This window comes from Paralichthys olivaceus, chromosome 23 (genome assembly GCF_024713975.1).
Source record: "Paralichthys olivaceus isolate ysfri-2021 chromosome 23, ASM2471397v2, whole genome shotgun sequence".
Classification (NCBI taxonomy): Eukaryota; Metazoa; Chordata; class Actinopteri; order Pleuronectiformes; family Paralichthyidae; genus Paralichthys; species Paralichthys olivaceus.
In genome coordinates this window covers 17,076,467-17,101,278 of record NC_091115.1, presented here as the reverse complement: position 1 = coordinate 17,101,278, position 24,812 = coordinate 17,076,467, and the positions used below count along the sequence as shown (strand labels likewise).

Genomic DNA, 24,812 nt, shown 5'->3' with positions numbered 1-24,812 from the left:
ACTAAATTCTACACACTGTACCTTTAACTACTGAGGACTCTCACCGCATTCTTACTGCTTAGAGCTTTAACTTGCTGTACACATGACAAAGTTAGGGAATGATGTGGTAAGCACTCACAGAAGTATTTACATATTTATAATATAGTATAACATATTTCAGCCATGTTGTTGAAATGACAATATCTGAATAAATCTCTCACAGTGTCATTTTAAAATCTAGAATGAAAACTACAAACCTCCACTGATCAGGTTCATTCATTGCATTATTGCAGTGCAAGTTTCGAAGGTAAATGAGAATACTAACAATTCATATAATTTATTATTAGTAAAATTAAAAAATGTTTCAAGTGCTGTTAAGTGTTTCCTTAAAAATAATTATTGACAAAGTGGACATGCCATGAGTACCATTACAATAATCACTCTTATTGCTTTAATTATAACGACTAGTCTGTTGAAACCTGATGGTACACAACTGTTCCTGGTCTCTCTCTCCTCTCTTTCCCCCTCTCCTCACCCTCCTTCCTATCTCTCTCTTTCTTCTCTCCCCTCTTTTCCACCCATCTCTCCTCCATTTTTCTCTGCTCACCCCAACCGGTCGAGGCAGATAACCGCCCACGCAGAGTCCGGTTCTAGAGGTTTCTTCCAGTTATTGAGAGAGTTTTTTCTCTCTACGGTCGGCAAAGTGTTTGCTCATTGTGGGAACTGTTGGGTTTATCCATCATTTAAAGGTCTTGACCTTCTATGTAAAGTGACTTGACATAATGTATATTATGATTTGACTATACAAATAAAATTTAATTGAATACAGTTGAATTGAATAGAATTGGGTTAGGGTTAGGGTTAGAACTGTATTTCATCCACGATGTATATCCTATCATAATAGCTGCCATTCTTTGAGAGCATGAATGCAAGTCCATAATCATCCACTATGCCAAAGTTGCTCTAAAATTATTATTCTTTTAATGCTACATGCGTAAATCTCAAACATATATTATTGAAGGACAATATTTAGCTTGGCTGGAATCACCTCAGCTTGCTTAACAACCTTAAAATGACTATTGTTACCAATGCTAATAAAATGCTGCAGTGTTCCATCTTTAACAGCAGATGTAATAGTTATGATTTAGACTAAAACCTCTACAATCATAAAATCACACATCAGTGTGTGCGTGGAAAGGACCTCATTTACAGGCAGTAAGTGGCAGCTTGATTTTTAGCTTGCAAACCTGAGAAACCTGAAACGAGCAACCGCACCAGTAATGTTGAACCGACCCAGATGGGTTAAGCACTCACTTTTTTGCATGATGCAATCACAAGGCCTTTCGTTTGAATCCATTTTTTATTCAAATGGACAACTGGTTGAGAAAGGATCTCATTTTCACTGCAACAACTTGTCAGAAAGTGATTTGCGAAAGGGGCAGCCACTAGTTTTCGTTTTCTCAAGCACTGCTGCAGTCACTGATCGATTTTGAAAACTGTATTGCCAATGATGAAAACAATTTGTGCTCTGCTGCTGTTAACAGAAAACAAACCTTTTCTTATTTTCTTCCGTTTTTCCCCTCCACGCAGCAGATTTTAACGTGACACAGACCCACTTCCCTTATTTACAAAGCAGCTGGCTACTTTCTACCGTCAAATGAGCCTCCATGAATGTGATGGGATTGAAGGGGAAGAAATCCACCTTGTCTTGTCATATCTGGACTGCAGCATGTGACATTTTACACACGCCATTCCTTACAGTTAGAGCAGACATAACGAGGGGCCGTTTAACTTGCAATTAGAGGCATATTTGTCCCTCCTGTTCTAAATAATGACCAATTATCATAGTGTGAGGTGGGATTCTGCACTGAAGAGATATTTCTGACAGCAGAAACACTGGTATGGGTGGGCGGCTGAAGGGGCGGGAGTTCTAATTGGAGGCAGATTTCCCACTGATATTTCTGATGATGCTGCAGCATGAGGGAAAGAGAAAAAGAGAAACTGGGAAAGGAGGGGAAAATGAGGGCGTGAGCAAGAAAGGAGATGAGGAGGGAAACAGACAGTGGGAGATGGATAAAGTGGAATGTAACATGAAGAAGAATGGGAGGAGAAAATGATAAAGAGAGAAGAAAGAGTGAACAGGTCCCGCTACAGTTTGTCTTGCAGGGATAATATTCCACCAAAGTCTAATTCTGTCCATAAAATCTGTCTGACTTCTTTTTTTTCTTTCCTCCTACCACCCTACCCCCAACCCTTTCCTTTCAGAGTGATAGTTGCCTTGGCAACCATGGCAAATCTTCCTTTTCTCAAACAGATGTCCCATTTAGTTGGAAATTAGAATGTGTTAAAAACCCACGAGACGCAAATTATCTCAAAGTTCTCTGGTGGAGTGAAGGAAACGAAGGGCGGAGAAGAGGAGAAGAAAGGCATACACACACACACACACACACACACGTATACACACACATTCTTCTTGTCTCCTCTGGTCTCTTGTGCTTCAGTATGTCAATTGTGGAGATTAGGCACATCATCCAGAGCTGGTGGCTTGCTGAGGGAAAGTGAATGGGCAGAGAGTGGTTGGGTGGGCAGCACAGTAGAAGGAGGGGTGGCAGGGGTCCCTCTTCTGTATCTGAGATGGGGTAAGGGTGAGTGGCAAGAACACGGCAGAAGGGACACACTGTGACAAGGAGCATCCCCCTCCAGTGGAAGGGTCGTCTGCTCCTCACAAACGTGTTGAACATGTAAATATTAACAATAATCGTTCCTTGTTTTCAATGCAAATTATGTGCGAGAAAACATGCACTTTGAATAGTTATTAAATGTAACATTAAATTAGAATTAAAAAGACATCACAGTTATTTTTAGGTTAACTCACATTTGTGCCATTTGGTTGAGCTAATTGCTGTTGTTTCAAATGCAAATCAAAACTTGGAAAAAAAAAAACATTTCAACAGATTATTTGATGAGATTCAAAGGACAAATTCAGCAGAAACACGTAATGCTCTTCAATTAAAGAGAAACTGGCTGGGACAAGTGATTACTGGCAAAATGTGAAAAAATGTGACGTTCCTCTGAGACATTTCCAGAAGAGCTACACTAGCAGAACTAGAGCAGCCATTTTGCAGTGATGTTCAGCAATCACCAGGGAGAAATCCATCATATAAAACACAAACAGCAGACACAGAGAGTACTATGCGGTGCAGCCTCGAGACGTTTGATCATTGTCAAGGCCGTGAAGCTTCCTTTAATGGTAAAATATATAGAAAGGAATTATTTTTATACAGTGATCATCTTTAAAGGTGAGTTTGATACACCGGTTAAGGGATGTAGAGCCTGAGAGCCCATGGTGTCCTTCACTGTTAACACTGAAGATAAGCCAAAAATTGCAGTAGAGCGTGCAAAATGTCAGTTAACTTGCAAAAGTCCTCATTAGGATAAAAAAGATTTCCCTTGCACCCCACAGTGGGTGGTATGTCTTACTTAAGCTCGGGTCCTGGGAGTGTGAGGGTTCTACACTGTAACTTAGCTGTTCCTAGGACTGCGCTCTCCTTGACAGGGGCTTCAGATGTTGTACCCGGGATCAGCGGGAGCCACTCCCCTCGTTTGGGGGGGGTCACAGCCCCTGATGCTCCTAAAGCTCCTACTACCACGGGGATCACATTGGATTTCATCTTTGTTCTAGCTGTTCTTTCAGCCCTTGATACTTCTCCACCGTCTCACGCTCCTCTTTCCTTTTTTATTGAATGCATTTTTGAAATAACAGCAGGAATTATGATGAAAGAATCCTGGGATTTTACATGTTTTATTTACAGAACATGAATGGGAAAGCATTCCCTCATTTTACAAATCTCTGTTCATCTTGCTTGAAAAGCTCATTTTAATGCAAGCGGATCACTCAGAGTTAATCTTCCTTGTTTCACAGTAAACACAGTTGTTTGTGCAAAATTGCTGCAATAAATGAAGCTGCATTTAAAGAAGCAGAATCATCTCATTTCCAGCACTCAGAGACAGACAGACACTGAGACGATATGATTTCCCAGCCTGGGCATTGTGTCTTTCAGTGTCCACAGCATCCTAACTACATCTCTGCGGTCAAACACCAAACGTGACTGCTCACTGATGAACCCGTGAGTCAGGAAGAAGAGGTGTGTGTGTGTGTGTGGAGAAGAGAAGAAAGACTGAGGCAAGGAAGAACATAAGGACAGAATCATTTTAATTCAGTTTTTTTCCTCGACAATGCCACATGCCTGAGGGAAGGAAGGCATGTGTGAAATAGAGAAAGAAAAATGCCCCATAGTGTGCCATTACACACAAGCACACACAAATGCTGACACACACACACACACACACACACACACACACACACACACACACACACACACACACATCGAAGCACGCTGAAGTCCTGCCCCCAGAGGCCATTTAACAGGTAATTTAAAGAGAAATCCCTCCAGGGAAACGACACAGTTAATGTTCTCACGTCTGCTCTTACTCCCTCCATAACTGTTTATTCAGCTATAGGGCTGTAGACTGGCACCACTTAGGAGGGAAGAAAAGATGAAAAGGTAGAGTATGAAGAAAAAAAGGGGGGTGTGCAGTAGGAAAGTGACAAGTGTTAAAGTAGGCCATTTTATTCTCCTTTCCTCCACCAACTCCCTTCAGTACCTCCTTTATTAATGTTCTGTGCTCATCGGCTACTTTATTTGGGTCCTGTGGGAGTGTAAGTGCTACGGGGAAGGAGGTGGGAGAGAGGATGAATGGATAGAGGAGTGGAGGGGGGGTGGAGGACGGCGGGTCAGGGCCCAGGGGGGTTCGGGGAGTCTCACAGAGAATTGGATGTTAATTTAGAGCAGGCTCTGGTGACGGGGCCCAGAAAAGCATGAACTCCCAACTGTACATCTCTCTGTCGGTTTCCATCTTTAAAGGAGCACAGTGGTGGCGCTGCATGGCAGACTATACTACTGCCAACAATATTCAAATACATGGGCCTACCAGGATTTTAGACGGATTCCAGGCAGTCAATGGTTTAATTTCAGTTCAGTACACTAATCAACTTGAAAAAAAAGTCTCATATAACCACTACAGAGGCAATTCATGTGACTGTTTTCTCAACCGTCAACTCTGTGGATGAGATTTGGTTTGGTTTAGGTACTTCACATTTCTTGGTCAGGTTTGATTGAAATAATAAATAAATAACATAATTCCACTTGTTAGTTACTTGAGGCATAAATCATGAATCTTTTAGTTGGTTGACGTCTTTGTACATATCCACTTCAGTAGCTGCTGGTACGAGCTGTTACATTCAGATCTGTGTGGGTCTGGTTCTGCACTGTTTTCACAGCTAATGGCTCTGCAGCCACTTACGCTCAGATGCCAGTTAATTAGGTAAAAGTGATGAAGGCTAGCATTCTTGTAATAAACTGTCCTTTATGAAAACTCTGTGAGAGAGGTGTTAGGGAGGTGATTCGACAGTACATCGATTGAGGGGGATGTAGAATATTTGCATATACATTCTTCCACCCCCTTTCACATGTGGCTCAAACTACAGTGTGAACCAAGCGATTGTACAGTGGAATCAATCAAGCAGTTTCAGCACGGATAGATTTACAATGCTCAGTGTCATTGTCGAAAAAGCTGTGGACAATACATCATTCTGGTAAAGCACAGTTTGATGTGTATCATAATGAACATCAGCATTACTTGGGCCTTTTTTAAACCCCATCAAAACAGAAGTCTAAGCTGCACGTGAGGTCACACAGACTTTAAAACAGAAATATTTTAGAAAGACTCTCAAATCTCAGGCTTTTCTTAAACTTGCCTGTTTACCAACCTCATTACTGACGATGACAGAATTAAACAAAGGTCACTAAATGTTCACTCTGATGGATTCCTATCTCCAAGTTGATTTCCTTAGCATCCTCAAGTGAAACCAATGACTGCCTGGAAGGGAGAAAACCAGCCAAACAACTGATCGCGTAAAGTGGTTGGCAATAATGTAAACCAAGCACAGTTTGTAGTTAATGGGCTAAAACATGGAACGCCACTAACAGAGTCCTTTAAAAAGTTGCATTTGTTGTTCAGTCATTCTTTCTCTCCATCATTCAACTCCTGTGAAGTCTCTCAGCAAACCCTTGAAGCTTGGCAAAGAAAAAGAAGGTCAAATTACCTTCATGCCATCGCCATCATTATTAGACTCATTATCATTAAAGGAAAAGCTTGGCATTCTACAACTGCATGTTACCTCTTCCATTCCACCCCTCCATTCTCCTGCCTTTTACTTTTACTTCCACTAAAGCCGTGAAAACAAGAAAGTTAATTAAAGTCGGTGAGAGTCCCTTCCATTTCCCGCTCATCAGCGAGGACAAGCTATCGAACCTAACACAGGTAGTCCATTTCTGTCAAATGAAGGAGCAGAGGCAGAGGAGATGGAGGAAGAGGGGGAGGAGGAAGAGGAGAAAGAAGGGGGGCAGATAGGATGAGGAAGAGGAGGAAGAAAATGGTCTCTCTTCATCTATTTAGTTTTTGATGAGCTTTCTTAATTGGGCCACTATAGAAGGAGAAGTGAATCCTCAATAATTAAAAAATCTAATTAAAGAGTCTTTTGCATCTCTGTCCTTAATTATTCCGCGCGGAGCGGTGGGGAGTGATACATTTCTGCCGTTTTCATTTAAAGAAGAAAAAAGGGTTTCTCACTTTCTCTCCCCTGTCGCTCCGCACAAATCCCCCATCAACAAACAGACGACTTTGTGTCTCTCATCCCTGTCTGTTTGTGTGTCTGTGAACGAGCCGTGCCTCTCCCCTGCCCGTCTTACACTCCTCAGAGACCATCATTATAAACATTTAAAGAGATTTAACCCATTAGTACCGATGAACATGCACACTATTCCCTCACTCTCCTCATCTGCCCCCTGCTTATCCTCTCTCGCGCTCTGCGTCTGTCCGTGTCTCGGCCAAACGACTCCACCTTCCTGCTGTGTTCAGCAGAAGTACTTAAAGACAAAATGAGACATGATGAGAAAAGAGCTCTCAACCAATGAACTGCACTTCCTAAATTAAATATCTATATCTTGACCCTACAAAATGTCCCTCATAAAGTCTTTAACGTGTTTTCATCAAAGTTACGAGGAGTTTCCAATAAAATTCTATTTGTCAATGCATTGTCAGACCCACCCATCTCAAATCAAGGTTTTCTTACATGTCTGCTGTCATGAGCTGGATATTTAAATGTTTGAAGGAGGGGGGTTTACATTATTTTCAGTCGAAAAGACCCTAAACCTACTGACATGTATTGTTTCCATCCATTAAAAAGACACACATTGTCCTGCGTCCCCAAATAAATCAATCTGTCTCTGAAGGTAGTCCCCAATAAATGTACTGTTTCAATTATGTATTTGAGCAGCTGACTTTTTATATTTCTGGGTTTATTTGTTTTTGAAATTCTATTAAGAAAACACAAAATTACATTAAGGGCCATGTCGAGTCCTCCTACTCGTCATTTAGAGACAAAACCATACAGTCTGGGACAGCTTGTGAACTATATAGATATAGAAAAGTAGATGCCTCATTGTCCACGATGTGTCTATACCATTGCCATTTTGGAGAGGTCAAGATCTGCAAATGAAAATATATAATGATGCATATTTGACCATAATATCTGACTGCAACACACTTAATTTTAAATTGAGTTTAATGAAATTTGGTTTGTTATAAACATGGGAAATTGAACATGAGTTGAATTTATGCTGAATTTATGCCAGGCAGGCCTGTGAGTTTTACCAAATATTCAGGTTTCAATTAGATGTTATAAAGCCCCTGGTAGAAAATCAATTTATGAATAAAATAATCAAGATTATTTTTGTTCACCAGACACCTTAAGAGAAGAACATCCAGTTCATCACTGCACTGTGAATCTATAATATTTTGAATTCTCCTTTACTCTGACAGCTTTAATTACTTTTAAAATAAAGATTTTAAGCAATAAATCTGCTGGTATTAGATTTTAAAATACAACATATAGTGAGAGACTACACCAGTGGTAACCAACCTTTTTAAACTTCTGACATCTTAGAAAAAGCATTTTAGTAATTTCAGATGTGTGAGTTGCTCATTTTTTAATTTGAGTTGATTTTGGGTCTGAAGATTGTATCGCTTGCTTACAAACCTCTGAAATAGCTGACTTCACTGCAGATAAACTAGGATGAGCACAAAGTTTTCGAACTTCACTCTGCACCACAGACTTTGTATAAAAGCAACACAACGTCCAGCATGCAAAAAAAAAAGAAGTGACAGTATATTGTAGGCCTGTTTGAGGTGGGCTCACTAATGACAAGGAGAAATTCTGAAGTAGGCTCCGGAGTGTATGACAGAAGCTGTCAATCTTCAAATTATAATGCACATGTATTATTCACAATTTGAGTTTCAGAAAGAAAGCTGTAACCAGCATTACCACAGGTCAAACAAACCACCAATTTCAAGCATTCATGTTAATAACGTGTACTGCACTAAGAAGTATTTTAAGTAGTTTTACTTAATTTAACGAGCCTTCATCTGACGGTGTCCCTGTTAAGAGCAGGGATTTCTTTTCGCATTAACCACTCAGTTCCATAGCAAACCAGTGAAAAGTGGCAACTGGCATATTACTTGGGGCTAAAGAAATAAATGTTCAGGGCTACAGCTGTGACTGCCCAAGCCAAGCAACAAATAGTTTAGTTATTGTTGGTTGACGATTTATCCTCTTTAGGACACTAAAATGATCTATAAAAAAGTCGAAGAGGATCGCACATTTCTCTGAAACTGGTCTCACCTCAGACATGTCAGGATACTTAGAGAGTTAAATTATAATAGAATAGAATGTCATCACAAAATGAAGCATGGCGAAATCACAGCAGCCACCACTGAAAGGTGCATTTAGTAAAAAGATTAATAAAATATAACAATAAAAAAAAAAAATAATAATAATTACCTTGACTACATACAATATCATTCCAGCATACCAATATTATCTGATAAATTCCACTATTTCCATTATCAGCACCTCTGATAACTAATTTCGTTGCTAATCACATATTCATGTGGCTTGTTTTGTCCAACCTACAGGCCAGATAATAAAAAAATCTCACAAATCAGGAAGTTTATTATCATAAAAATGATAAAAACTAGCAAATACATTTAATAAGCTTAAAGGTCCAGTGTGTAAGATTTAGGTAAAGGGGAACTTTTAGCAGAAATGTAATGTAGAATAATCGTCATGATGTTTTCACTAGTTTGTTTCATCTAAATTGTATGAATTGTAGTTTTCTTTACCCCAGAAAAGGCCCTTTATATTTAAATACTTTATATTTACATCTCTACAGAGGCCACCATGTTTTTTACATTAGTCCAGACTGGACAAACTAAACATCTTTTGAGTTTTTATGACAATTAAAGTCTAACACTGTTTCTTTTTCATGTTTGGAAGGAGAGGGTGAGGTGAGAGGTGTTCAGCTGCAACATGCAATTTCAACACTAGAGATCACTAGAATTTTTCACACTGTACCTTTAAATGATTATTATTGGGCCTGACAACAAATTGTAACCCTGTGGTGTTCTGGCTGTTATCATATATCTGAGCATCTTAAGGCCAACAGAATATTATCAAGTGTGGAAAGTTTAAACACAACAAGACAGGACATAGTTTAAGAAAATGCACAACAATGCAATATATTCAGAAAAGGACTTATCATTGTGATGAAGGCTACTGCATATTTTCACTCCTGGTTCTGAACGACATGAGGGTCTTAATTGGTGACTGATGAAAAAATTGCATAGAGCGGGCAGCGCATACTCATGGCTCGTGTTTGTGCTGGTGGAGGAGCAGATCTATGAATGTGTAAAACTGCGTGTCCCGGCCATGCAGCTCATTATTAATAATGACTCAGATGTCATCTGCCAAGGTTGCCAGATTGGTTTCTGCTGCAGAGAATCTTAGTTGTTAAATTATGAGTAGAGAGTAGTTCTGAGATACTAAGCATTCAAGATCTGTGATACCAGCCGGTGAAACTATTATGTACTTTCTGTGTGAATATTTCATTGGAATAGTGGATTTTTTTCAGTCAGTCCAGCAAAAGAAAGACGGAAGGTAGCTCAATATTAACTAGTAAATAAACCATACACAATTGTTTCATTAATGGGAGAATTGTCTCCGTGTATTTTATATTTTGCGCAAAAAATATTCAACTGAACTTACATTTACAGTCATTCTAGGATTGAGTCTATTATTGTTACATGTGACCGTGTACACTACTGGAACGCTACAAGTACAGGTGTGAAGGCACTCAGATCAGATAGCGATCCGATCACACCAGACCCCGACATTCATGTGCGACTTGGACCAGGTTATTTACAACATGATTTAAGCCTAGAAGTCCACTAGAAGTGGCTAAGCTAGCGGACGTAGCCACGTGATGGTGTGAATGCACCTCATAGGAAGATATCAGTGGACATTCAGGCTTAAAACACGGTGTAAATGATGTTGTTTCGAGTCGAATATGAATGTTGGGGCTTGCGGACACTTGACTGACACCACACGAGCAGTATGGAGGCATGTCATGTTTTTTCAGTTCTTTTATTACGTCTGAATTGTAAGCCACCATTGACTTCAATTGTATTGGATTGTGCTGCAACTAAGGTTATCCCTGAGATTTCAGAAGTGTTCTGCGGACTCAAACACTTCATCCACCCCTTCATCAGCTTATTGTGAGTAGATAATGTGTGAACTTTCATTTTTTGGTTAACTATCCCTTTAATTGCAGATAAACCAGGTGTGATAAACACAAAGTTTTCTAACTTCACTCTGCACCCTAGACCGTTTATAAAAAGTCCTTGTACAAAACATCCAGCACACAAACAATAAAAAACTGACGGGATATTATAGGTCTCTTTGAGGAGGACTCACAATCAAGTATAATACTTCTAGCCAAGTGTGAAATGCTAAAGGGAAGAAGAAAATATAGGTCAAACCTGTTCTGTAGGACAACAGCAGGACAGCAGCACCTTGCATTGTCCATTACTTAAATTAAATAGTCGTTAATTGTCATAGTGTAAATGAAACACAAAAAAAGTGGTCTCATGTGCTGCTTCTCCCAGTCAGAGTAAGGATGAGCAGCAGTAAGTATCTTCATGAGATATAGAGAAAGAAGTCACAGTGACCTGACTCCCAATGAAACCACTGAGTAACATGTACTTTGTCTGCAGCCACTCACATCAAGCACACACAACCACTCTCAATGTGTTTGATCAGTTTCCACTCTGAGTGTGACTGAACATGTGTTTGTAGCTGCATCATTAATACAGGACAGCATTGGTGAATTCCCAAGCAGTCCTACTGTATCCCTTCGTTTTGGGCTCTTACACTTGAAAGACGCACACAGACAGACTCGCGCTTGTGACTTGTCCTTCCTATCTGGTGGCTGTGTGATATATCTGAGACCAATGATCTGTAGATTCACATCAGCATTAGGAGCAGAGAGTAGAGCAGTGTTCCAAAGCCATCCCTCTGATTTGCAAATTGGGTGGGGTTCGGAGGGTAAGGACCAAGCAGGATCTACAGTTCAGGTAAGTGGGTTGGGTGACGTGCCCCAGCCGGAAAATGGGAAGTAGGACTGAGGGATGGCCCGTGAAGCCAGATGGAGAAAGACAAGGAGAAGGGAACTTATGAATACAGTGTCAGACAACAGGATGGAGAGTGAGAAGAGGTGACAGACAGATAGAAGAAAATGAGATCCAATTTGACAGACTGATGGAGAAAAGACGGGGAAGACAGATTCCAAAATAGCTAAAATAAAAATGTGGCTACTGTCTGTTTTAATTGGTTCCTGCTAGCCAAGAACATCGTGAGAGTAGGGAAACATGATTCTCCACTATATGAGTGGACTCTGTTTTTGTTTTTGCATTTCAGAAAGAAAAAGTTAGCAGTGAACTTGCTGAATGCATCATGTGTGACCAATCAGTGGCCTGTTACTCAAACTCTCTTTGTATCCAAATGCATTACACACAGCAGGAAGTCCACCAGTGCGATTTGTAAAAATGATCAAATATGTCTCTGTATTTTCAGTATGACCTCAACACACGCAGTACATTAAGTGATGAGTATGATCGACAACACAAAGATAACATGGACAGTTCACGTCTACACAATCAACTGTGAATTAACCTCTAGCTGCTATAATATGTGCTTTAATGATGGAAGAGAATGAGGAAGGAGGAAGAGTGGCATATTCTGTGTTGGGAGGTCAGGGTCGACAATACACTGGACTTTTCCACAGGTGACCACAGTTGGTTTCCTTTATCTGCAAGCCCCGGGTACAGATTATGCATCATTGCTTGTCTTCTTCATTTCGAAAAAGCTAATTCCAGGTTTGAATTCAGTTCAGAAGTTTATTTATTATAACTTTTTTTTCTTGCAAATGATAAAAGCTGTAGTTAAAATGATGCATAGGAATTTGAAAGAATATGGGTTGATTAACAGAGCTGATACTGAATAATTGATGACAAAATGCTATTGACCCCCCAGTAATAGCAAAAAGAATAAATCATATGACTCTATTAAATAGGATGGCAGGGTTGTATCATATGAGTATTATTGGATTTCTATTGAATACATTTCCTCTGGTGTCATATTCTTTATCCCAGACAGACGACAGATTACTACTCAGATAATCAGGAGGTCAGACGGTTGGGAGGTGCTGGTGGTGCAGTGAGATGTGGGTTAACAGCAGGCCATAAAGCAGTGCCAGCCTGGCATCGCCATGGTGATGGAGGGACCAGAACAGGCGTTGTCCCATTATTTCTGTTGAAGAATGGAAGAGGTATGTGTGTGTGTGTGTGTGTGTGAGACTGGGGAGGTGTGGGCTAGGGACAGATAAGGATGAAGGAAGAAAGAAAAGATGGAAAGAGGAAAAGAAAAAGAAAGACTAAAGGACGCAATGAAGCAAAGGAAGCTGAGACAGACAAGGTATGGAATTAAGAAAAAAGAAGGGAACAGAAATTGTAGGTGGGGGGCATAGAGCTTCCAGCTGGAGCTCATGTGAAAACACCCTTAGGCACGCACAAACACACACACACACACACACACACGTCAGCTTATGTGCCCATTACACCAGCCAGTGAATATGAATAAGAAGATTTCCTCCTCAATCTCCCTCCCACTGTCTCTCTGTCTTTTCCTCCTTCCTTCCATTTCTTTCCTATACATCTCCTTTGTCTCATGGCCTCCATGAATTGTTTCACTTTCCTGCTGCCTTGCTATTTCTCGATTTCCTCTATGTCTCTCCCCTCTTCTTTCCCAGATCCATCTTCCTGTTGGACAACTTCAGGCTGCTACACAATTCAATTCAATTTCATGTATTTTTTTGTATAGCACCAAATCATAACTTACATTATCTCAAGACACTTAATATGTTAAGTTTGAAATCCTACAGAAACCCAACAGTTCCCACGATGAGACACACACACAAACACACACACACACACACAGCGCTAAATTGTACACACTCATAACTATCAGTCCCCTAATCTTGCCTGTTTTTTCTAATCCATTTATCCATTAATTATTCTCCTATAAATCAACGAAAATGCTGACTATGTTAAAAAGAAAAAGCTATCCTGGATCTGTCTCCTGATCCAGATCTGCACCAAAATCGAATGGGTTGTACCTAATCTAACAACCAAACAAACAAATGGAAAAAACAAAACACCTCCTCGGCAGAGGTAACCAACAAACAAATGTGGACGAAAGCACGATATAAAAATCTTGACCCTTGCTGCACTTTATCCCACACTCTCTCAGTCCAGCTCAAATCTTCAGTGATTGAGTGAGTTGCTTCAGGAGCTTTACTAAAGTAATTCCTGAGAAACAACCACCAACCACAAAAAAATGCTGTTACACAATAATTAAAAAGATGGTAAAAGGCGCAGTAACCCTTTCACTCAGTAGGGCAGTTCTCTGTGATGATTATTGTTATCATCTGTTATCATCCTCGGGAAATTTCTGAAAACGGCTTGAGTTTGTTTTTGCACACCAGTGTTGTTGCAATGGTTTACTGCGTAGTATGAGTTAGCCACAAGTCTGCTTCACAGGCAACTACCCCAGCCAGCAGCTGCTGTTACCATAATGAAGCACTTGTAACATTAGATCGTTTGATAACTTTTTCATCATAACTGTTGCTGGTGGTTAGCACTGTTTATTGCATTTGAAAAAAAATGTCACTGAGAAATGCCCAGGCTGTCTGATGTTTTCTGTCGTTGTTCTCGTTACTATCCTGTACGCACACTGCAGAGATGTAGGGAGGGGCTTTTGAGACAGATTTAGAGCTCAGTAAAAACGGGAGAAGGGGTCTGGAAGTATTCATTCAAATTCTCATGCTTACATTCTCATTCTGTCTCCTCTTTTTGAAATGACTGCACTTTTAAGCCCCATTCTTCCCCTCAGTATTTACAGTGTACAGTTTTCTGTGGTGAAATGCAAAGTAGCCTGAGATTGGTCGTGTGATTATTTCACTAGATACAAATAATTTAGAAATATCTAAAATATAAAAACTGAAATAATAAAGGTCTTTAAACTAGATGCACTGAAAGCCTGTATCATTGTCAAACTGTGCTAAACCCTCCAACAATATCTATAGGAAGATAAACATGTGGTTAGATGATTGCCTTTTATAATTGGCTTTAACCAATTATTTCCTTTTATATTTGACTTCAGTTCATATAGTCATACATATATATTTCTACACACAAGGAAGCACCAAGCTCAGTATTGTGGACAGTGAGATTCTTTCTGTAGTATCTGTAGTATCTATCTCTAGCATGATTATATAGTCTTGTTGAGAAATGCTTTTTGAAAGTACACAACACCAAATGAACTCAAAAGGATAACAAACACTGGTACAACCCACCACAAGGAGTAGACACTGTTGTTGGGATGACAAATAATTGGCATTTTCCCCAGGGTCAAAGGTCATCTGTCTGTATGGTATGTCTGGTGTGTGCTATACAGCTATTAAATGATGCACATCAAATGATGCAGTGTTGTAAGACACAATCGGTACAGTTTGACCTTTTACAGGGAATTGCTTTCAGGAGTTGGCTGTGGTCACCTATGGGAAATATTTATTGTAAACACAAAGGGAAAAGCCTGAAACCAACCTTGCTCACATAAAAGCAATGAGCAAGGACTCCAGCCTAAGAAACCTGGAATCATTAGTTACAGTTAAAACTGCTACAATGAGGTTTCAATGACCACTCTCAATACTATGGCCAGGAAATGACCCCTCTGAGTTTCCATAGTTGCAAGATGAAATATAAGACTGTATGGCTGACCACAAGAAGGTTTCACTTTTGAAGAAACTAGTGACAATAAAAATAATGAAAGCAGAAAAACATAAACAAGAACTTCTTTAGTAGCTGCAGTATAAGGTGCTTTTGAGTGCAGTGCAGTAGTGTAGTAAGTAATTACTCACCAGGGGGAGCCGTAGATCCTGAAGCCCCTGACCGTGACCTCAGAATCCTGCAGGTAGATGCAGTTAGTGAGCAGCGACTGGACATTCTCATAATTCTCCGGCTTCAGCTTGGAGGCTGAGGGGAAGTAGTAGAAGTCCTGCTTGATCAGGTCAGCCATAAACTCTTGGTCAAAGGTCAACTCATGGTTTCCAGCAATTACTATCTTGATGTCGTAGGGCAGGGTACCTACAATAGCAGGGGAGGAGAGGGGGTTGTATAGGAGTGAAAGGAAGGAAAGAGAAGTGGGGAAAGAAGGGAAAAGAAGAAGGACAACAATGAGAGAAAAAGGTAAGACAGGAAAATGAGACCAAATCGAAGATAGGGTGATTGGGGAGGGACAAGGAGAATTATTAGAATAATTAGGACGCAAAATTTGATGCAAGAGGCAAAGGGTGGAGATATCTAAAAATGACAGGAGGGGTGGAAAGTGAGAGGTGTAAAAGAAAGAAAAGAAGAAAAGGATGGAGGATGAAGGACAGGGAAATGAGGAAATAAAAATGGAATGGGACAATCGGGGCATGGACAGGAAGGACAAAGGTATGAGATGAAGGGGGGTGAGAGAAAGTAAATGAGCAGGAGATGGGTGACAGGCGGCGTGGGGAGAGACAGTAAAGAGGGAAAATCGAGGACGACGTGAATCCCACCCCAGACGGCTTGGCATTCACACGCGACAAGGCTTTCCCTTTGTTCCCCTTCATTTCTAGCAAATCTGTACATCTGTCTTAGCTTCCCTCCATCAGTCAAGGTCGCAACCCACTGCACTGCTGTCTTCTGTTTATGGAAGCATAGCTGAGCGCATCCAACAGGGAATCTATATCTGGAGGAATGATGAGGAAGGAATGAACAGAGAGTGATCACTATGAAGTTTAGGACACAGAATATTAAACATTTACCAATTATGGCAACCGCTGCTGCATCTTTACTCCTTTCTCTTTCATCATCCTTCTCAAATCAAACTCCCACTCCTTCATCCCCCATGCTCTCCTCTGTCTCAATGGCTTTAATTGGCTATTCAGAGCCTGGCAGAGCGCGGCGTGCGATTGATCAGCGCCTATCAAACCCAGCAGCAGCTGGACCTTCGCAAATATACATGTTTTCAAAGCTCTGTGGTGGAAACAGAGAGACGAACACTGACAAACATCTTTGGGTCTGCTGCGTCCGTTATTATGGGTGACGGAGAGTTACTTTTTTTATTAGTCAGGTCGGCGTGGCACGTAGCTGAGCACATTGGTTTGTGTGTCAGCAAGACTACGTGTGAGTGACTTTCCCGTGTGTGTGCGAGTTTGCGCGCATCTGTGCATGAGCGTGTCATGTGAGTGAAAAGGACTAATTAAAGTGAGCTTTAGAAGAGGCTGACAGCCTGGCGATGGCTCTGTCACAACAGCCAATCACAGCCTGGTGACAGAAAGAGAGAAAGAGTGGAGGGTTAGAAAAGGGGAGGAAGGAGAAAGCGACAGAAATACAGCACTTTAGGAAGCCCAAAAATTCTTGAGTGTGAAGGAGGAATAATAACAAGATGAAAGCAGCTGTCAAAGAGTGCCCATCTTTGCAGTTTGGGCCCGGGCCGCCCCCTCTCCCTAGCACCGTTCTCATTTGTTTGGCAGAAGGGCTTGTGTTTAGTTGTCAAGTAGACACCAAAAAAGCCTCATAAACGAGGGGCGGCACGTACAGAAAGGCACATGGTCGCACAAGCCACCGCACATCAAAAGATGTTTTTGATTCTTCTTCATCAGACTTTGGCATTTGAAGTAGTGTTGCTCACTTGTCCTCAAATTAACCAAGGTTGAAAGAATACTTCACTCCAAGCCCCAAAAAAAATTATCATTATCTCCAACCGACCGGGAACGTTACAGGAGACCTGAGCACTCAGTGAGTTTATTGCTGTCTCTCGGATCAAAGTGCATTTCCTGAATGACTAATGGATCAACGACAATTAATGTGTTTCACATCTGCACTCTATTTTATTTTTCCCCCAAACAGAAAAAAAGAATATCCTAAAGAAATACAGAAATGATCAGGTAAATATTACATTTTATGGGTTAGGGTTATACACAGTAAATTAGACTTTTGTAACCAACGCCCAGCTTTTATGGAGCTCTTAACACACTGGAGTAGTCATTCAGTGGTTCAATACTTCCATACTGTTTAATTTGCTTTCAAGGAAATAAAAAAAACATTGAGGCTGACTTTAAATCATTAGCAAATTAGCATCTTATCTTTTGGACATTACCTTTTACAGTTTTACTGCAGGGACATGGATCCAGCTAAATTTAATCTACCTATACATTATCCATATTTCTTTGTTGGTGCATCAGAACAGAATCAAATACATATTTAATACATTATATTAATATCATATGGCTGATAATAAAGTTAAAACTGTTTTGCTATTTGGTGATATAGTGGAATAAACTGAATGCACAACACCAACACATTATCACCATAGTACTACACTACGTTTATACTGTTGTTCTTAGTGCACTGGCTAATATACACAGCAGACAGAGCTACATGATCAATCAATCAAGGACATTTGTTTGTGTCCACTTAATGAATGTAAGATCAATATTAACTCCTGTTAGATTTTAGTCTCTACAAAGTCCTGAGAAAAATATCTACCTCTTTTTTTTACCATCTACTTACGTAAATTAGTAAGTTTGTTCTTCTGCTGTTGATGAGATTACCAAGAGAGAACTAAATGTGAATTTGTGGGGGGGGAATTTAAAAGAGAGAAACAACAGGAGGAACCAGGAAGAGATCATTTTCAGTAACAACGAGCGACCCTTTTTAAATAGCACCTAGTCATCTGATTAATTGATCAGATATTAACCTTAAGAAAGAGATGCAATTAGTTTAGGATTATTAGACAGCCTGACTGAGACTGTTGTCCAATTTTCTTTGCAGCCTTACTGATGACTGTGGCAGCTTCTGGAAGGCTCACCTGGAAATAAGCCAAGTAGCTGCATCATCCTGGAGACCTGGGAGTGATGTCAAGATGAACACTGGACAGAGCCGAGGCTGCATACATGGCAAAAGTGCAAAGTCTACGAAATTAAAAGAATAATGAAGTAAGGCCAAGAGGAAACTACCATGTGCAGTCTCTGAAGTCTGAGACGTTACATGCTATATGTAAATTCACATCAAGTTAACTAAGACACTTTATATCCAACAGTACAACATTAATGTATATTTACCTTGATTTGCAAATATGCAAAAAAAACATTGGAATTCAAAGGAAAAGCAGCAGTGAAATCTGCTCAGGATAAGATCACCAGATAAAGGCCGAATATGAAAGGCTAGTGCGAGTAAATGAGCGTGAGGAAGACACTGAAGGAATAAGATGTTCATACATTAACCAACAAATAAACACTATCTGTCTCTTCAGAAATTCTGCATCGTGAGCAGTTTTTCCCCTATGAAGTTTGACGGCCTACAGTAAACTGAGAGAAATATAGTGCAGGGAGGAATATAAAATCCACCAGCTGGACACAAATACCCCCATTCACACACACACACACACACATACAGACAGACAGACACACACACACACTTTTATTTTACAGAATTAATTTTCAATTTCATGGATGAATTTTTTGAAACTTTTCCAGAGAATAACAACATTACAAGGTGTGAATACCAACTACCGCTAACAGAGCGTCATGAATACGACTAAAAGCAGCCAGTGTGTGCATCTGTTTGTCAAAATTCTCCGTGCAAGCCAACCGCTGTTTGTCAATATGAAAATAATGGCAATTCACAATGAAAGGAATTGAACAATACAGTCTTTCATTGTGCTTGTGCACAAAGAACAAGTCATTCACAAAAAGATAATTTTTCCATCAAATTAATTTGTTGGTTCTGTGACAAAAGATAGAAGAAAAGAAGAAGAAAAGAGGAGAGGATGTGGGTTGAAGTGTGTGTGTGTGTGCCTGCATGTGTGTGTGAGTGTGTGTGTGTGTGCCTGCGTGTGTGTGTGAAGGGGGGTCTAAACATTTGGAGCGACAGTCCCCCACGCGCCAACACCCCAACACGCAGGGTGCTCTTTGTAGCCCCGCTATCTTTTGTCTTTGAATTCAAAAGGCTGCTTTAAAGCAACAAATACTTTTAATTTGCATGTGAGAGAATCAGCGACAACACAAGGCAGACAGCTCCATCAAAAACGGACAAAAGAAGAAGAAAAATAAACTAATTGAGCAAGTGAGCATGGGAGAGATTGGAGGAAATCATGGGACAGTCCTGAGTGAGACAGTACGGCTGCTTCTCGGAGTGGAAACAGCTGGATTTCTTTCCTTCTGTCCCTCCACATTGTGTTCTGGTTCGCAGATCCCCTCCTGCCCACTGTCTTTGCGCATTTGTCAAGCAGCTGCCCCCTCAGGTCACGCACTTCACTGTGTGTGTGACCATCATCACAAAAACGTCCTTTCTCCCGTGAGTTCCACAAGGCAGTGTGTGTGTGTGTGCGTGAAGAAAGAGTGAAAGGGGGTGTAGAGGTGCCACATAAAGCATGCAGGTATACGCACTATGTGATCGTTGGGGTTGCACTGGTATGTATGAACCCATATGACTGCATGTGCTTGTACGTCTATGAATAATGTACATAATGCAGGCTTTACAGGCTGTGTGTGTGTGCATGTGTGTGTGTGTGTGTGAGAAAGAGTGTAATCTTTCAAAGTTTGGCCGTCGTTGTTCTGGCAATGGGTGGTCTGCTCTTTGAAGAGGAAAATCCCTACCCTGCTCAAAGCTCTGGCGTGTACAGGGGGATTGCTGCCCATTGTGTTTGCATGTGCTCATGTGTGTGTGTTTGTGTGCGCGCAGAAACAAAAAAGCCACAAATTTCCTTCCTGCCTTAATTCATAAGTGTGTGGACGAGGAGACGTAAAACTAGTTGCCAAAACGTACTGCTTAACAAAGTTTGTGTGTGTGAGTGAGTGAATGAGAGAGAGAGTGTGTTTGCATAGTAACAGGGAAAAAGGGGCCATACAGTATTTTCCTTTCCCAACTCAAAATGATGACATCTTTGGCCCTGTGTTTGTCAGTATGAGTGCATGCATTTAAACTGGAGAAGATTAGGGGGATGTGATAAAAGAATTCTGACTTGAATAAGAATTCTGAAACTAAAGTCAGACTGCTAGTTCTCATATTTATTTTTGTTGAATAAACACAGCAGCAACACCTGTTAAGTTCAGTAATTATAATAAGACATATCAATAGTTATTGTGAGTAGGTGTTGTGTTGTTTTTGTTCTGCAACAGACCTAAAATGAAGTGTGAAGGGCAAGAAATACAGTTTAGCAATCAGAGAAACAAAGTGAGAAAATGAGTGATAGAATTATGACTAAAGTGTCCAACAAAACAACACCAGACCAGAGGTAAGTCTGCTCTCCTCATGTGTGCAGGTTTCCATTTCAGGCATTTTTGACTACATTCTACTAATGCCACCTAGAACAACCTCAAAAGTTACATTAATGATGTTATCATCGCTGAGAGAAATTCAATTCAATTCAATTTTATTTGGATAGCGCCAAATCATAATAATACATCATCTCAAGGCACTTTCCATAGAAGGTCAAGACCTTGAAAGCGTATTAATATAGAGAAACCCAACAGTTTCCACAATGAGCAGCACTTTGGATAGGCACAATTTATATAATAATTCATTACTGAGATATTGTTATTGTTATAAAAAGGTAAAAAGAAATGAAGGCCACAACACAAACAAACCAAAATTGTTATATATATTTGTGTGTGTGTGTGTGGTTTTAAAGCCCATATGCTGGTGGATGTGTGTATACAGCTTATGTATGTCTTCTTTATATATAGAACACAGTGCAGCCTCAGCTGGTCTTTATCTGTGTGTGCACAAACAGAAATGCCATAATTCAAAGGGAAGCTTCAAAAGCAATGGCACTGATGTTCAAATACAGACAAGCTCGACTCAGCTCGGATCAGTCCTAATTCCTTTGCAGCGTGTGTGTGCATGTGCGTGTTTGTACGAGACAGAGGGGGAAGACCAGATGTGCGAGAAAAAAGTAACGTGTCACATAAAGAAGGGAAAAAGAGAGGATGAGAGGTGAGTAAGGGATAGACACGCAACAAGGTAGAGACGAATGATGGAGGAGAAGCAGCTAGACTTCGAGCTTCCCACCTCAAACTTAGGACTCATTTGTTTCATTTAACTCACCACCCACACACTGCTACGTCTCATCACGCACACACAAACAGACCTGTACACACACTCGTACAAGCAGACACAAAATAAAGACAACCAGCAATTATAAGCCAGCGTACACAAACACCACCTACTGAGCTTCGCATCCAAAACACACATTTTATCTGCGTAAAACAGCACCTCCCAACACTTCACAATGTCCCCACTGTGGATAATACATTACGCACACAAGCAAAAGACACACACGCATAGCAACAGTGACAAAGACAGATCAGCGCATCATCAAGACGCCTTGTAGGTGGTCTCTTTCTTCTCTTTCTCTCTCCTACACACCATCTCTGTCACTTTCATCCTGTCTGCTCCACTTCCACATTCAGTGTGACGACGTCGCCTGCAGGATAATGTGGCTGAAGATTAAGCTGCAACTTTCAGAACCAACAACGTGGGCTTCTGACGAATGCTGATGGATTAAAGAACTGGCCACCAGCCATCTGCCCCATGTCTAATTTAAAAATGGATTCATATTGATGCCACATTTAGCCGGTGCTAGACTACAACCCCTGTGCAGTGCATTACCTTTATGGTCTTGTCAACGCTAATTTATCATCATATGGTAACGCATCTGCAAGCAGAGATGGTTTGGAGTCCAGATCCATCTTGATATGTTGAAAAGGTACTATGACAGTCAAGATTTAGTGGAATTGAGGACAACTGGAGCTTTTTTCTATACTGTTCTCTCATTCCAGGGTTGATAAATTACTATTTAGGTGCCTTATCTGGGGTTCTCACCTTAGATTCACGATTAACAATAACATTTTAAGAAACACAGCTTTGGGCATTCTTTATAACCAGCTCAAAATGGCAGCAAGCACAACACTTCAGATTGCTGCAGATGTTTCCGTTCACTATTGGACTCATGGACACGCTGGTCTTGAAATGAACGTGCACATTGTTAGCACATTGCTATCTCAAGCAGAAGAAAGCTATTTTGCTTTTGACCAACAAAAACCCGCAGTCAGAGGCTCAGTGTTTCACGTGAAAGGAACTACTCAGGAGAGGGATCATCCAATCATCTGATGAGCCTGCATTTATTTGGTCAACCCATCGTGTTCTCTTTGTCTCGTGAGAGAGCTCAACATCTAGACTCTAGTAAGGGAAAGGCATTCCCTCCCAACAACTAAGAAGCATTTGTACTGAGCCCTCATCAACAATATAAGACATTAGCCTTCATTCTAATTAAATGTCATTCTTATTTCCATTCCCATGTACCTATGTTAGTCAAAGGCCTTACTCCTAACCTTCTCAGCATTTGTTTTCCATGCTCAGCCTATTTTCTCCACGGATGACTTATCCCCAGAATTCATGTTCTCCCTGACTTTTCTCATCTCTCTCTAAGGTGCTTTGAATTTACCTTAGCTTCATATCCTTTAATCCTTTTCATCATCCCTCCATTATGACCTTCAGGTCAATGGAAAATGCCAAGACATCAATCAAAGATGAAGAGAATTAAGTCCAGACTAAGTACAGCAAAAAACTGAATGTTGTATGCATATAATTCAATTGAAATTTCCAGTCCCAAACTATATTTAACCATCAGTCACAACAACGAAATAGATGATGTTAAAAATAAAGACAAAATGGAATTGAAATTATATAAATCAAATGCATTCTTTTACTTTGCTACCTCATCCCTCCCTCTGCTCATCCCAACCCAAATCCCTTCATCGTTCTTTTCCTTCTTCCCTCATCTCTTTTTATGAAGTAAAACAAGCAATGTGTTTCCCAAATTTGTGATTACCTGTTCCACCCAACTGTGTTTCACCTGTGTGTATTCAGTCCCTGTGTTTCCACTCACTGGTTGCTTGTCAATCTCTTCTGTTTCCTTGTGTTTCTTTGAGCTTCTGGTTCTTGTCCATGTTTGGGCTTTACTTCCTGTTACGTTGGTCTTGGAGATGACACATTTATAACAGAAAGCCTGTGATTACCTGGCCATTTTCTATAATGGCCGGGTAATCACAGGATTTAAATCTTTTTGGCCTCCTGCTTGATCATTCTTTTTTCTAATGTATTTCATGCAGGTCCCCAAATTTGATGGAAATGTAATAGTATATTGCTGAAGTATCCCTTTGGAACATTTAACTTTAGCATACAATTAGGGCCAAATCATGGTTTCTGCTTGCCCTCAGCAAGACATGAACGGCAGACTGTGGACGCAGATACACATTACAACCTTGTTCGGAGCTGATATTAACATCCCTACTGAGATATCGGATAATGATTGGTCAGTGATAAGTACAGGTTGGTTTCAATGCGTCCTGAGATCCTGACCACAAACACCACATTGGGAGGTGGTCAATATCCTTTCACTGTGAGAACAGAAACGCGTCCTTGGCCACATATGAAGGACCAATGTTCACGCTTCTCAGTGCCCATACGTTGATTTGGTTTCGGCCATCATCGCAATATCAACACTGATCACCACTTAATGACTGATCATTCTCTTAAATTGGTCAAATCTTTCTTCACAGCAGAGCTGTATGACTTCATTCAATCCCTCTCTCTCTACCTCTCTTTCTTTCACTCACACACTGAAACACAAACACAGTGATAGTAGACACATTTTAAAACCTCGACCTGGATGAAAACAAGATAATTTGGTCTTCACGAACATAAATGTTTATTTACTTATAGAGCGGGGAAGTGCGTCAGAAGTTATCACAGCAGACACCTTCAGGATTTATTTTAACCCTGGCTGTGAACACATGCTGCATCTAAGTACATATGTTAATAGCAGATCTGAACCTATTGTATATTCTTGTATTTCAGATGTGAGCACTGGAACATTTTTTAAACTTGTTAATTTCATTTATCTAGTCATTTAAAGCTTGACACATACAGACTATAGTTCACATCATACTCTCCTGATTTGCGGTGTGTTCCTGCTTGTAAGAGAGGGCTAATGCAGATTCGGCAACAGTTTGGATACAGTGGATTATATACACTGATGCTGACCCAGAAAACCAATCTGTGACTGACAAAGAGAGAGAAGGGGAAATCATGAGAAAGACTTCAATCATTTCATAAGCTATATCCACAGAGGCTCCCCCCAAATGTCTTCTGGAAAGAACTTG

General features: G+C 40.5%; 1 protein-coding gene across 5 annotated transcripts in view; it reads right to left on the bottom strand.

Moving 5' to 3' along the window:
* mpped1 (metallophosphoesterase domain containing 1) overlaps positions 1-24,812 on the bottom strand; it is a 69,997-nt gene that overhangs the window by 28,344 nt on the left and 16,841 nt on the right. For all 5 annotated transcript variants that reach the window (XR_002203266.2, XR_011240192.1, XR_002203268.2 and 2 more), the window contains one exon: positions 15,474-15,699. Coding sequence is in view for 2 of the 5 variants with exons in the window: in XM_020099829.2 (XP_019955388.1) it covers positions 15,474-15,699 (226 nt within the window). In the remaining 3 variants the exon portion in view is untranslated. The remainder of the gene's footprint in view (positions 1-15,473; positions 15,700-24,812) is intronic.